General features: G+C 33.6%; 3 protein-coding genes across 6 annotated transcripts; 2 read left to right on the forward strand and 1 right to left on the reverse strand.

Moving 5' to 3' along the window:
• The first annotated feature begins 3207 nt into the window (after positions 1–3207).
• On the forward strand, positions 3208–4420 carry LOC133673856 (probable E3 ubiquitin-protein ligase RHY1A). Of its 2 annotated transcripts, none has more exons than XM_062094768.1 (3): positions 3208–3546; positions 3643–3773; positions 3937–4420. In XM_062094768.1, the coding sequence occupies exons 1-3, from the start codon at positions 3388–3390 to the stop codon at positions 4235–4237; spliced, it is 591 nt and encodes a 196-aa protein (XP_061950752.1). In that variant the 5' UTR covers positions 3208–3387; the 3' UTR covers positions 4238–4420. The 2 variants fall into 2 exon arrangements, with proteins under 2 accessions (XP_061950752.1, XP_061950753.1); XM_062094769.1 differs by having other exon boundaries at positions 3213–3546; positions 3646–3773.
• A 2326-nt stretch (positions 4421–6746) lies between these two features.
• LOC133674447 (uncharacterized) lies at positions 6747–9288 on the forward strand. Its single transcript, XM_062095552.1, has 5 exons — positions 6747–7239; positions 7359–8177; positions 8270–8349; positions 8466–8537; positions 8725–9288. The coding sequence occupies exons 1-5, from the start codon at positions 6916–6918 to the stop codon at positions 9065–9067; spliced, it is 1638 nt and encodes a 545-aa protein (XP_061951536.1). The 5' UTR covers positions 6747–6915; the 3' UTR covers positions 9068–9288.
• A 158-nt stretch (positions 9289–9446) lies between these two features.
• On the reverse strand, positions 9447–14165 carry LOC133674446 (uncharacterized). 3 transcript variants are annotated; one of them, XM_062095549.1, is made up of 6 exons: positions 13870–14165; positions 11677–12675; positions 10933–11106; positions 10140–10288; positions 9827–9937; positions 9447–9668 (listed from the first exon to the last, which is right to left on the reverse strand). In XM_062095549.1, exons 1-6 carry the CDS (start codon positions 13993–13995, stop codon positions 9584–9586), a joined length of 1644 nt encoding a protein of 547 aa, XP_061951533.1. In that variant the 5' UTR covers positions 13996–14165; the 3' UTR covers positions 9447–9583. The 3 variants fall into 3 exon arrangements, with proteins under 3 accessions (XP_061951533.1, XP_061951534.1, XP_061951535.1); XM_062095550.1 differs by having other exon boundaries at positions 10140–10282; positions 13870–14164; XM_062095551.1 differs by lacking the exon at positions 13870–14165 and adding an exon at positions 12836–13610.
• Positions 14166–14672: the final 507 nt, after the last annotated feature.

The following is a 14672-nucleotide window of genomic DNA, read 5'->3' on the forward strand; positions in this document are numbered from 1 at the left end:
TTAGGACTAAATGCAAAATATCAAAATATGCAAAATACCACTGATTTCAGTTTGTCTTGGAGGAGAAAAAAGAACAGAAAAAATTGAAATCTCACTGCTTGGGAATTTTTTTTATAAAAAAAATACATTATTAAGGTTTTTCAACAAGATTACTTAGATTACAGGTTTGATACGATGAATACTCGAGGTTGACAATGTCAACCATCTAGACAATTTTAAAGCAAACATTCCTTGAGCCAACCCTTGGGTCACTAGAGCATTAGCTCAATCTATTTCATCGGGTTTGATAATTATGCTAACCTCACTTTCATAAAAATCAAAATCCAAGGTTTTTTCTTTTGCATCAAATACCCCATTTTCATAATTAGTAAATAGATATGAGATCATTATTGAGGCTATGTTGTGGGTTGAATTAATTTTTTAACGTAAAAAAATATTTAGGTGTTGTTAATGTGTTTGTAGCAAAAAAAATTAAACTATATTAGAATTGACTTGATGTGATATGGTCAACTTGGCAAATACAAAGACAACCTGAATGACAGATAAAAATATAGTTTGACCAAAACAATCAAGACAATATCTTTTTAAAAATATTAAAGCGACAACATATTAAATTAACTCGGGTTAACCAGTTAAATCGATTACCTAGGTCACAAGACCGTAATAACCTTATATAAAGCAAATAAAAAATTCATTAAACCCAAATCCCAATTAACCCAATGTTAAAAGATGAAATTGTAAATTCAACTAAAAAAATAAGATGATTCAACCCGGGTTAATCTGTCAAACTTAGATCATGAGACAAGAATAACCTCATAAAAATCAAATTGGAACAAATTATAAAGCTCAATTTACAATCACCCCAATGTTGAAGGAGATTAAAAAATAAATCAATTAAAAAAAAGAACACAAAACCTCACCCGAGTCAAAACACCACCTGAGTCAACTGACTAAACTAGTGACCGGGTCATGAGAGCATAATAACCTTATATAACACAAAAAAAATAATAATTATGAAACCTAATTCTCATTCAACCAAACATTGAAAGATAAAATTAAAAATAATTCGATTAAAAAAAGAAAAAAAGAACTTGAGTGAATCGACCAAACCTATGATATGGATCATGAGATCGTGATAACCTCATAGAACACAAACCAAAGTAGATTATAAAGATCAATTTCTAATCAATCCAATATTGAAGGATGAGATTTTTTCAAAAAACCAACTAAAAAGGACAAAAACAAATTGATTCAAGCGGTTTAACCCACGACCCGGATCATAACCAAAGTAGATTATAAAGCTTAATTTTCAATCAATCTAATATTAAATGATGAGATTTTAAAAAAAATATCAACTAAAAAGGAATTTTTTTTATTCAAGCGGTTTAACCCAGAACCCAGGTTATAAGTAAAGTAGATTATAAAGTTTAATTTTCAATCAATCTAATTTTAAAAGATGAGATTTTAAAAAAAAATCAACTAAAAAAGACAAAAAAAAAAAAAAACTTGATTCAAACGGCTTAACTTACGATTATAAAACCTTGATAACTCATAAAAAATAAATAAAAAAATTATGAAGTTCAATCCACAGTTAACTTAATGTTGAGGGATTAAATTGAAAAAAAATATCAAATAAAAAAATGATAAAAATAACATGAGTCAATTTGAGTTAACCTGCTAAACTTTGGTCAAGTAAGGAGATAACTCAATAAAAAAATAAAAAAAATTATAAAGTTTAATTTTTAATTAATTCAATATTAAAAAATAAAATTGAAAAAAAATATTCAATTAAAGAACAACAAAAAAAAACAACTTAACATGACTAACCTGTAAAACTCTCGATCATGGTCATAAAATCAGGATAATTACATAAAAAACAAATTAAAATAAATTATGAATTTTAATACTCGATAACCACAATGTTAAAATTAAAAAAAAATCATATATATTAATAATTAACTAGTAATAACCATCTTCACTTACCTTCAAAATAATTTCTAGCCTAGAAAAAATGCAGAAGCCTTTAAAAGTCACATATCAATTGACCTAGAATTCTAGACCCCTATTGCCCAAACTTTACCTATTTCTTCAGCAAGAACTTTTCATATATATATATATAAAACCGACAGGTACCTTATAGAAAGCAGAAAGAGATTTTCTCAGAAAGAAAAAAGCATGTCAGCTGGCTATATTTTGTCAAATAGTGAACGATTCATGCACATGTCATGACTTTATATATCAATTGAAGGGCCTGTCATGGCAACTGGAAAGATGGTTTGATCTGCCCATTTGGAGCCATCAGAACTTTTTAATATTTCATACACTTTATATTGTATTTGATGCACTAATACATTGGCTCAATTAATTCTATGGTCGTGTAAATTAAGCTATATGATAATTTAAATCTATATATTGCTTCACATGACACGGAATAATATTGTCCACATCTTCTTTAGTGACAAAATATATGTAGTGGGGTGATAACCCATGCGCTATGATATTGATTTGTCAAGATCAGTTGAACTGTTTTTGGATTTTCTTAACTCTTTTTTATTGTTTATTATTAGCACTAATCTTGCAAGTTTTGTGCATTAACCTCTTAATTACGTGTTTCAGAACTAATGCTATTGCCTTCCCAAATAAATGGTTTTTTTTAATTCAATTTATTCTCCAAACTTTTGGGGTGATATTGAGATTCCTTACAAATTTCATCGATGAAATTGAGATTTACAACATCTTTTCAGTTTCAATGATCGACATAAATGGACGGGAGGGAACTAAAATGAAAGTTGTGGAGGCTGATTTTAGAGCCCTGTGAACCTTAGGGGCCAAATTAAATTTCACCCTTGGTTTGATGGAGTCATGGTTTGGTAATGGTTGGACCACAGTCTCGGTGCTATGAAGCTTCCTTGCCTACTTCCTCATCGTCTTTCTTTATTCTGTTCATACCTTTTGCTCTTTGATTTTTCAAACCATAGTTTCTAGGAAGGTGACTGACAATGATGGAAAAAGATTTTCTTGTAAAAAAAAAATAAACTTTTAAATGTCATCTACCCTCTTGTCTTCCACCGAACGTATTTTCGGCTCCTTATTTGAATTAATATTTTTATATTTTTGAATTGTTTTATATACTAGTATTAAAAATAAAATTTTAAAAATAAAAAAATTATTTTAATATATTTTCGAATGTAAAAACAGTTGCATTTATTAATAGATACCGAATTCAGGTTTTCTATTTTTCCCATTTCTTTAATATAGAATACCAAGTCTCAATACTTGCTTCCCTCTCCTTGTTTTAGGCTGCTCGAAGGACCAGGCATAGAAATAATAGACGTAGTTTTTGTTTCTTAATTTGAGGAAAATTTTGTTTCTTGGGGTGGTTTAGCAATGGCTGGTATGTTGCCTGGTGTTGAATGTGCTCGAAGGAGGAGGTTCCATCAAAGCGGAGATTCACTTGGTGCCCCAGCACACGGCGGGTCCAGAAAGCCATCTTTTTGTTTGTACACAAGCAGCCATGAAAGTTATCATGGCTCCGTCTCTTCTCTGGTATCTCTCTCTATCTAAAGATTCTCTTTTCATTTCTTCTGTTTTTGGGAGTTGTTGCTGAGATCTTCTTTTTCTCTTTTGATTTGGATGATTGAGAAGCAAAAGCAAAGGAGCGCATCAAGCCAGGCATACGAGGATGAGAAGCTGGGAGGAGTGGCAAGACAAGCCAAGGAAAGATTAGATGAGAGGCTAAGATTGCAAAAGAAGAAGAGAGCAGAAACCACCAGGTAAAATAATGGCTTCCCTATTTCTACCAGGCGGCGCGTATTAGTACAATCCACATGGTCCTTGCTAATATGCAACATGCCTGGCATCCAAAATACGTCATCAAATCTCGTACTCAAATCAGTTCCCATACTTATGTTCTAGATTGATTTTTGTCCAATTTAGGCACAAAAGCACAGGAAACCTGAGAGATGTAGATGGCAGATCAATGGTACTAGGGGAGTTACAGATGGAGGTGTATGGTACAAAGAGGAGTGGGTCTAAGAGGTTCAATTGGGCCAAACTGAGCTGGAAAGCTGCTGACCAAGACGAGTGCACCATCTGCCTCGATCGGTTCAAGTCTGGTGAGACCCTGGTGCACCTTCCCTGTGCACACAGGTACCACCCCAGGTGTTTGGTGCCATGGCTAGAAAACAATGGCCATTGTCCTTGTTGCAGGATGGAAATACGTGTTGAACTCTCCTAGGCGCTCTCTTCTTTTGTTCTTTCTGTAGATACCAATTGGGATTTCGGGAGCAACCTTGTCTTCTGTGAGAGTGATTTGTTGTACCAAGACAAGTTATGCTCTTATCTCCTCCGTGTGTTTGCATTTTACTCATCTCTAATTTTCCATATTGGCAATGGAGATTCTGCAGAAGTCTTTAGAAAATACTAGATTCTATAATAATTTTATTATTTTTAGAAAAGAGTTAATTTCCAATTCATCCCTAAACACTAAAAACAATTTCCCTGTAAAATTTCCATAGTACAGGTCGAATATTAAAAGGACAGCCTAGCTGCTCATATTCCCTGATGAGATGGGTGGTCGTCTTCTTTTATCAATGATTGCTATGTAAAACAAAACATGGTGAAAGTTTGAGGGAGAAGAGCTGTGATCTGTAGCAGCAAGTGATTCTCATTGCTCTTACTATCACTGTCTGTCCATCCATTCTTTAGTCCCACTCCTCATTCAGTTTCAAATAATGCACCTCTGCTGTCTATAAAGTGGGCCATTAAATGTTGAAATTAATTTACGGTGTTTGTAATAACTATAGGGATTGTTTTTTAAAATATTTATTATTTGAAAATATATATAAAAATATTTTTTATTTTTTTTAAATTTGTTTTTAATATTAACATATTAAAATAATTTAAAAACATCAAAAAATTAATTCAAAATAAAAAAATTCAAAATCTCTACCAGCTCTTGTTCAAATGCACTTTAGATAGATAAGCTGTGATACACTGTGGTATAACTTTTTTAATATAAAAAAGATGCTAAAGGGATCTAAAAATTGAGAGGGTTATTTACCTTATTGAGTTTAATAAACTTGATTAATTTAAATAATTCAAATAAAAAAAAATACAATGATAATAAATAAACTTAAAAAAAATTAACAATAAAAAAAGGTTCAAAAAACCCGACTCGAGCCCATCCAAGTTAGCATGCTAAATATGTGACCTACTCATGATCTGAGGTAACTTCATTGAAAGCAAACTAAATAAAACTTAAATTTCAATTACCAAACAACTTAATGTTGAATGACGAAACCAGAGAAAAAAATTTAAAAAGCAATGAAAAAAATTATTCGAGTCAATTCAGGTTAACTCGCTAACCTTGCAACCGTATGTATAGGATTAGGATAATCCCATAGAAAGGAAAGTGAAAAAAAAGCAAGAAGATAAAATCCAAATAAATCAAATATTGAATGATGAAATTGAAAAAAAAATAAATAAGATTTGAAAAAAAAACAAAGTCAACCTATGTTAACCTTTAAAACTTGTGATTTTAGTCATGGGCCCAGAACTAACCTCGTAGAAGACAAATCATAAAAAATAATAAATCAAAATCCTCAATTAACAAAATATTGAAGGATAAAATTAAAAAACAAATAAAATTAAAAAAGGATAAAAAGAAAAGAAAATAACAATAAAAAGAATGAGGACCAAATTTGACATAAAAATAAATGAAAATCAGATATTGGGGGATCAAATTGAAAATCATACTCAATTAGAAAAATGCTAAAAAGCAATCAAAAGAACAAGAACCTAATTTAATTTAGAAACTAAGTGAAATCAAATGACAAGGGGTGAAATGAAAAAAAAAATTATATATAAAAAACAAAACAAATAATAATCAAGAGAATGATGATCAAATTAGATAAAAAAGTAAAATTATCAGACACCTTTATGTTTTGATAAGAAGAAGAGAGAGAAAAGAAGAGAGAGAAAGAAAAGGTGCATTAGAACTTAGTTGTTGCATTACTATATATATACGCACCTAACCATCATGAAGACTATGTTAAGACACTTACAATATTGTTGTGAAAGGCGATGTTAACCACTAAACGATGTTGCATACATCATCCAAAGAGCATAAAATAATGTCCATGAGCGAACGCTAACAATACATACGTCATCCAATTTTTTTTATTAATATTTATTTTAATTACATTATTAAGTTACCTGTAAGTGAACTTGATTATATCAAACAAACAAAAACTGAAAAGATAAAAAACACCTTGAGAGCTAGCTTTGTATTTTTTTATTTAAAAGTAATTAAGTCATTTAATTATGCTAAAAAGAAGGACAATATTAAAAAGTCCATGAAGATAGTTTTTATTTTATTTATCTTTTGCTTTTAAGGGATCAAGTCATTTTATTGTAAAAAAATATAAAAATACTAATTTTTCTGAATCATACTGACCAATAAGTCACGAGGAATTCTATATTATTTTAAAAAAATGATTTTTAGGAAATAATAAATTTTCATATCGACTTTTCTTTTGATCAAATTACTTGAATGATGCGAGAAAGATAAGCCACATGTGGGACACGAAGATTATCAACGGAAAATGCAAGTCATATTTGGAAAACGACATCGTGTTACTCCACTAATTCTTGTCCACCTCTTACTCCACCTTGCTTTGCTTGCCTTCTCCTCCAACGGCTAGTTCCTAGTGACCGTTTCACAGCCCAAAAATTCAAACTTGAAGAACCCTGAATAAAGAAAAACACCACACAGAAACAAAAAGGAATAAACTGAAACACTTGAAAAAATCATCATTCAAATCACAACAGCTCTAGCACCCCATAAAAATCATAATTCTTGGCTAGCTTTTATTCACTTGTTCAAATCGAGAAACAAAGAAAAGATCATAAAAAATGGTATACACATACACACCAGCATACTACTCTACTCTCCATGACTCAATTACCTCTATTTGCAAGACAATCTTGCCTTTTTCCTTTAAGAAAAAGAGGTTGACCTCGGCGGAGCACAGGCTCTCAAAGCTGCAGTCTGATAACTTGAAGTGGCAGCAAGACTCATTCCATCAAATATTGAATTTGATGGGGTTGCATAAAGAAGGTATTTTAGCTGAGAATGAGGTTTCTGCTTTCAAGACTCATTTGCTTGAAACCCTTATTGCTTCTCCACTTGAACATGAACAAGCAGTCATTTTAAGAGATAAATTGGTCTTCTTGCAGGTGAATTTCTAATTTTTAGAACCTGGGTTTGATTTATTTCAAAATTTTCTCTTTGGACAATCAAATGGAACCAATTTTTGTTTTTATTTTTTTTTTGGTTTGTTTTGGACATTTTGTAGGAGTTGCTTTATGCAAAATGTATATCAGAAGATGAGTACCATTCATCAAAGAGACCTTTGTTACAGAGGCTAGCAGTACAAGGAGCAGAAATTGAGTCAAGAGATGTTATTGTTGCTGGTCCAAAAGACACAAAAGAGAAGATAGAAGAGGAGTGGTCGGTTATTGATTTAAAAGATGAGAAAAGGTTGATTGGTAAAGAAACTTTACAGTCCATAAATAGATCAAAGCCTAACTCAGCGATGAAGCAAATCAAAGGAGCAGCCTCGGTTTTTGGCTTTGGATCAGATCACAAGCTGAGCAAACACAAAGAAGAAAAGAGTATTTTTGAAATTGAAGCAAGATTGCCCTCCTCTGGCAATTTTAGTAACGAGAGAGAGAACCCACTTTGGGATAGTCATTTGAAGGATAAGGAAAGTGAAACCAAATCAATTCTTATGCAAGCAAGCTTACCAAATGAATCTGTAAAAGAAAGTGCAAGCAATGATAAGCCCAAGAGGAAACCCTTCAAGACTTTGTTTCAACAGGAGCAAAGAGAGGGAGATGGTGGTGGTGGTGGTGCTAATGGTTTGAATTGTGAGGAGAAAACCTCAAAATCAGCAAAAAAGCCTTGGGGTTTTGATGGTTTTAAGAAATGGAAGAAAAATGATTCAGATGGTGAGACTGCTCCTCTGCCTCTTAACAATGAAAGATCTGACAGTGAGGCTTATTCAGGATCTTGCAACCTTGTTAATAGTCCCATTGGAGAGGGACCAGACACTAAGCAGATAAAGAAGAAACTGCATTCTAATGGTTCTTCTTCAGATTTTTTCATTGATAAGGTTCAGTCTAGACAATATATATAACTTTGTTTCTAAATCTTTATCCTTCAACCTTAACTTATGCCTTTGTCTATCTGTTGTTAATTATACAGGTTTTAGGGGACAAGATAAAGAAGGAGCTTTCAAAAATTCAAACAGAACTCTGCACAACAAACCCTAGTCTTAAATTTTCGTAAGCTTTTTTTTATTGATCAGATGATTTTGAAGTAGTTGTCTTTGTGTGTTTTTATAATCAATTAATCACTTACTTTTGTATTGCATTGTGCTTGTTATCTGTGGTTCTATTAGTGATGATCAAATTGAAGCAATTTCCACCAAGCTTCCTGTTGACAAGGCTGACCTGAAAAAGTTCTTCCCCAAGTAAGAAAACAACAGCTTTCTTTCTTTTACCTAATCTCAATTTAATGTTTGTTTCCTCGCAGCATATTTGATCTATTGATCTGCCAAAAACCGTAGCTATTGCAATTAATTATAGGCATTCTTGCTACAGCATATCAAACTTATTATTTGGATCCTCACATGAACTCCAAAAATGTTGTGTTCTAAGGTCATGGTGCGATCGGTATGGTGATGTTGTACTGGATGTGGTGAAGAAAGAGTTCAAGGATCATGTTGGAGAGATGGAGAACATGAGAAATGCTGCAAGAGAGAAACATCACAACAATTCAATGCGATGGACAACATTTGAAGATGAAGACGAAAATTGTCACCCAAATCTTTTTTCTCAACAGGATCATTCATTTCCAAAGAAGCAACAAAATTTCACTGCCAAGAATGATCAGAGCGCCTATACTAATCCCTTCTCCCATGACTACTCTGAAAGCAATGGGAATAAGCTTAGGACTGAATCATTCCAGAATCCCTTTTGGATCCCAAGGCAACAATATTAGTGATATGGGAGTTTCTATGCTTGATAAGCAAGCGGTATTCTTGTTTTTTGTTTGCTTGTATTCTATTGTAATTCTGGTTATGAACTCTGACAGAAGAACAATGCTGTTCTTCTGGATTTTAAACCCCCCTTTGTTCTGCTGGGTTTCATCAAACCCATGCAAGAAGAATGTAAAAGTTTTTATCTTCCTAAGCAGCTATAAAAGTTTTTAATCCCCCCCAAGCATTACTGATGATAGATAGCCATTGAAGGTTTTTCAAGGGGATCATGGGATTTCCAACTAATCCAAGACAACCTAGTTTTAGTTGCATCATATTTGAGTTTCCAACTTGGGATTATTTATGATGTATTTGTTTTAACAAGGCAACAGAAGCATAACATGGAGCTCAAGAATCCAATCTTATATACCGTATAGCTTTATGTAAGATCTATACTCTATAGAATCCAATCTTCAGGGAACCATATTACAAGAGATGGAATTTATATAACACTATATACAATTATATTTACAAAGCAATCAAGTAGAAGTAATTTCTGGATTTGGTATTGATGGCTCGCTGGCACCACCCTCGCGGACATCTCCTCGACAAAGCGGGCATACCCTGTAAAATACCATCAGAGGGGAGAGGAGGGGGGAAGAAGGATGTGACAAAAATTTCACACCAGAGAAGGAAAAAAAATGATTATGAATACGGTTAAAGAAGAATGAAAACATAAGCAGCAAAAACGCAAAAACGCAGGTGGGTGGCAATAACAATACCCATGTATTTCTTTGAGCCATTTATCCACACAAACCATGTGATATTCGTGGTGGCAGGGAAGAACTCTTATTTTGTCACCTTCCTCATACTCGGCCAGGCAAATGTAACACCTGTCAGTCAGAAAGTTATTATCAAACACAGTCCAAAAGACGACAAGTTTATATTAGTGCAAACCAAGTAAGGAAACACCTTGAACTCCAAGTTCCCCACCACTTTTACACGCGATAACACTCATGTGCAAGTATAATACCTGGCTTATTCTAGAGCACATGCATGTTCACACCACAAATCTTAAATCAATGAGAAACTTACTGTTCATCCTCATCACTGCCCTTGACTCTGTCCAACTTTTTGTGATTTTTAAGAGGGAAAGAGTCAACAACTGATTCAGGGGCAGGGAGCGACATCATGGATAGAGAAAGTGACACGGGCTGACGATGGATTTCATCCAAAACCTGCAGCTTAAACATGACACCAGAACTTAGTAGCAACATAATGCAGGCCAAGAAGTGCATAAATCAATGTAAAACCGCCTAGCACAGATTTCATGGTCAAAGCAACTCCCTTATCATGAATTTGATGGTGGCTTCCACACCTCTTTAAGCACCTCTACATAGAAAGACAGCTGAGCAGTTTTAAAAAACCTACCGCTAGATCTTAGTCTTGTTAGCGTTAAGACATAATCACAGCTAATATCTAAATGCAAGCCACCCTAGTGTATATTTTTCCAGGCAAAGTAAAAAGGGTATTAAATTAGTCAGGATTCACCCTTGTCCTCAAAAAGAATCGCAAAATCATGCCCACCTTTTCTCATTGGATTCCTCAAACGAATGGAATGGAGTTTCTCAAACAATGGTATTAGCACTAAAACTTCTACAGCAGGTTGGACATGGTCCAGCACAATCATAACCTTGAATTTGCAATTTATACAAAAGTCTCGAAAGAAGACAGATGTGTAAATAGAAACTTAAATTATCATTAGCACCAAGATAATGGATTCAATCAGCAACTCTATCACATAGGTGCATTCTGCTTTTCAAACTATATCCATTTTTCATGAATGGGATTAGTGAATCCAGGAAAAGCTATGTCAAAGGAGAACTACCTCAAATAGAGCTTCAGCAAGCATGACTATTCGTGATATACTTCCACGAGCACTCGACTCCTCAGCCATCAAGAATGATTCACACGAGCATGTACCGTCAGGGTGGAGTCCAGAAGGACAAGAGGTTGTTCGTCGACCATTCTCATCAAGGCCACCACGAAGTCTTTCCCAGATCTGCAAAGAGTAAGCAAGAGAAGTTCATAAGAATTACAAATGAAGGAAAGAGATTTTAACCTTATTTTTTATGTTCTGCTAACCCAGCCCCCGTGATTACTGGATAGACAAAGAATGGAGTGGCATGCAATTATACCAAAGAAACTAAAAGAACAATTGAATAGTGCAACAATAAAAGACCAGGGCTTGCAATTGTTTTTTTTATAAAAAACAAAAACCTCTATCAAGCCAAAGATTCCTGCAAAGATATTGAATTACAGGGCCTGGATACCTGACTTTGAAGCTTGAGAGGATGAGAACATAAAATTTCTATTTTGAAGTGGCAATTTCATCAGGACTAATTTAAAATGTTTCCAAGAATAAGGGGGATTTAAAAAAAAATTGAACGCCCTGGCCCCTGTTAGGTTTTGTCCCTGTACAGGGTTGTCATCAAAAAAATTCTTGATGATTGTAAGAACTGATCAGCACCAAAAATATACAGAACTATAATCCCCAACATGTATCACAAGTGTGTGCAAAAGTAAATGATAGTATAGCATTCTTTCCTCAAATACTATTCAGAAATATCACCTCAGATCTTGAGTGTCGTCTTCGTTCATTCAATCTGTGAATTCTCCTGCTCATGTATCCAGAATCACTGCCTATCCCGTCGTCAAAAAAATCACCACTGAAATCAAGGAGCCATCTGTCATGGGATTCAAGATCATCAGTATTATCTGTTGAGAAGACAATAGTAGGAGAATCAACATGCCTCCTAGAACTGCGCCTTGAAAACGCGTCCCGAAACAATCTTCTGCTATTCCTTCTGGCCTCACGACTGCTTGTATCTGAATTGCTGCTTGAATAAATGCTGGAAGAGATACTCACAACATCTACATGGAGTACACTTCCATCTGTCCTCCCTTGTTCCCTATTGGGCACAAGAAGTCCTAAATCTGAAGGTACTGGATCTTGGATAGACTCATCTTGTGTTGAGCGAAAGGTTACTGGGACATTAGATCTATGATTTACTGGATCAGAATTAGAATTTGGCATGTCTGTTACTTCACCCATATGATTGTCAAAAGCCAAACTATTAGAACATGAATCTCCATGCCCCGGTGAGTTTGAACTGCTTGTATGTATGATATCAGGATAGATCTGAGAGAAACCCTCGTTCTCTGAATTTTCAATGCCATTGACAGAATCCATGTTAGTTGAAACATTCATTGATACAGGATCTGATGACTGTCGTTCTTTAAATGAAGTACTACCTTCAGCAATACTTATATTTCTACCTGATTCATCATGACTGTCACTTACCTGATCTGGGCCAACTAACTCCTTACTATCAGATAGGCATTTTCCTCGAGAGTTTGTGTCAAGATTTCTATAACCATATTTCACAGAAGTTCCCTCACAGGCTCCTATACTGTTTCCAGATGATCCTCCAGTTTCAGTATCTGAGCTTCTAGACCCTGTTACTGTATTGGAAACCACAGATGATTCCTCTGCAGAATTCTGTACCTCGATGACTGGACAACACTGTTCTGCAGAATTCATCAGAATCTTGTCTGGATAGTCTTCCATCTATTGGAAAAAGATCACACACATATCAGTATCCTCTATAAAAGGTAGCCACGAACATTTGAATAATAGCATCCTTAAAAAGACTTCCCAAACATTAAAAAATAAATTTCACATTGATCAAGACTAGAAATATCACAGGAAATGAATACTGCCACCTCACCACATCTTGTTCTTGAATGATAGGAGAAGTGCCTATTGTCTAGATTTGTATAGACCCTATATCAACACCATGGAATTGCTCGATATGGCAGAACCATGCCCTCACAAATCGCAATAGTCAGTTTCAGTCACAATAAAAAAGATAAAGGAGTTTCAATTACAAACTTACAGAAATAGTTTACAGCAAAACAAGCATTAATATTTTCTTTAAAAAACTTGCAAATCAATTGAGGGCATTGTGCAAAGCTGCCGAGTATAAATTGATCATTGATTATGGTGGGAAAGTGCTCATACTAAGAGAGTTGTGCTTACTCTAATGTCAAATGTAACTAATTAAAAAAACATTCTAAAATATCAATTTCAAATACAGGGATACATTATCTTGCAGGAAACCATTTGTTTGTTAACGTTAACTTAAGCTAAAGCAGCCATTAAATTGAACATCTTGAAATTCGACTGAAATCTCTAAGAACCCCCAAGTAACTTAAAACTCAATGAGAACTCACATGGAAAACAAAAGCCTTAGAATTAAAACCATTTTCTATTCCGAGTAATGGTAACTACACAAAACTTGAACTTTTAATCAAATAACCAAAGTGAACAAATATTCAGATGACTGGAGGGCTAAACAAATATCGATAAACAAATCATTCCAATCAAAATTTGTTGACAAACACAAAAGACAAAATAAAAAATTGCTTCCACAAACAGTTAACAAGCAACAGAAACAAAATTCCATAAAATCTAAACAAGACAAATTTTCCAACATCGCATGATCAATCCTGGATCATCAAAAAGCACAAATATTTCAATGTAAAGATTCAAACTTCGATAAAAAAAAAAAAAACACAAAACACAAAACACAAAACGGGCACTCATTATTTTCTCTAAAGTCAATTCCTTTTACACGATAACCATATAAACAATCCATTATCAACACTAATTGACCAGCCCCAGATCATCAAAACCAATTAAAAAGAAACAGAAGTAATAAATCAATTTCAAGTCGAAAATCTTTAATCTCTCTTTTGGTACCTCGTGACGAGCTGTTCGAGAAGAAGAGGAGCCACCACAGATGAGAGAAGAGAAGAACCTGGACGACCTGCTATTCGGTCGGGTCCGTGATGTGCGTGACCCCGGTCTACTACTATTCGAGCCCATTTCTTTAGAGAAAGAGAAAGGCTGAGAAATTAAATGGTGGTGGTGAATGATGATGGAACTGTATAGCTAATATGTATATATATTTTTTATTTTATTATTTTGAAATTGAAATTTCTTGTTGCAATTATTAGAGGAGAGGTTTTTTGTTTTTGTTTTTGTTTTTGTATGGAAGAGGTGAAGTGTTTTTGAGTCTTGTAGTTTTTCTTGCACAAACATCCGCATTCGGTGCCACGTTATAGGCTGTCGTTTCCTCTCGATAATGATACAGACACCTCACTTTCAAAATCTTAATTTTTTTTTATATATATATAAATTACAAAACCCAATCTAATTTATGAGTTGATTTAAAACTCGCTAACTCGATCTTGAATTTAGAGGGTGCTTAGTAGTATGGTAATGATTATTTTTTAAATAATTTTTATGTCAAAATACATGTCAATAATATTTTTTTATTTTTTAAAAAATTATTTTTGATATCAGCACATCAAAACGATTCAAAACATATAAATCATATTAAATTTTTTGGGAACGCGGTTTGCACCGCATTCCCACATATATTCTTAAGCTAAGTTTTTTAAAAAGTCAACTAAAAATTAATTTGTAATCCAGTCAATTTTATTAAAATCTTATTTGTTTGTTTTTTTAAATTAAATCAATATTATTTTATTTAAAAAATA

Source organism: Populus nigra, chromosome 15, assembly GCF_951802175.1.
Source record: "Populus nigra chromosome 15, ddPopNigr1.1, whole genome shotgun sequence".
NCBI lineage: Eukaryota > Viridiplantae > Streptophyta > Magnoliopsida > Malpighiales > Salicaceae > Populus > Populus nigra.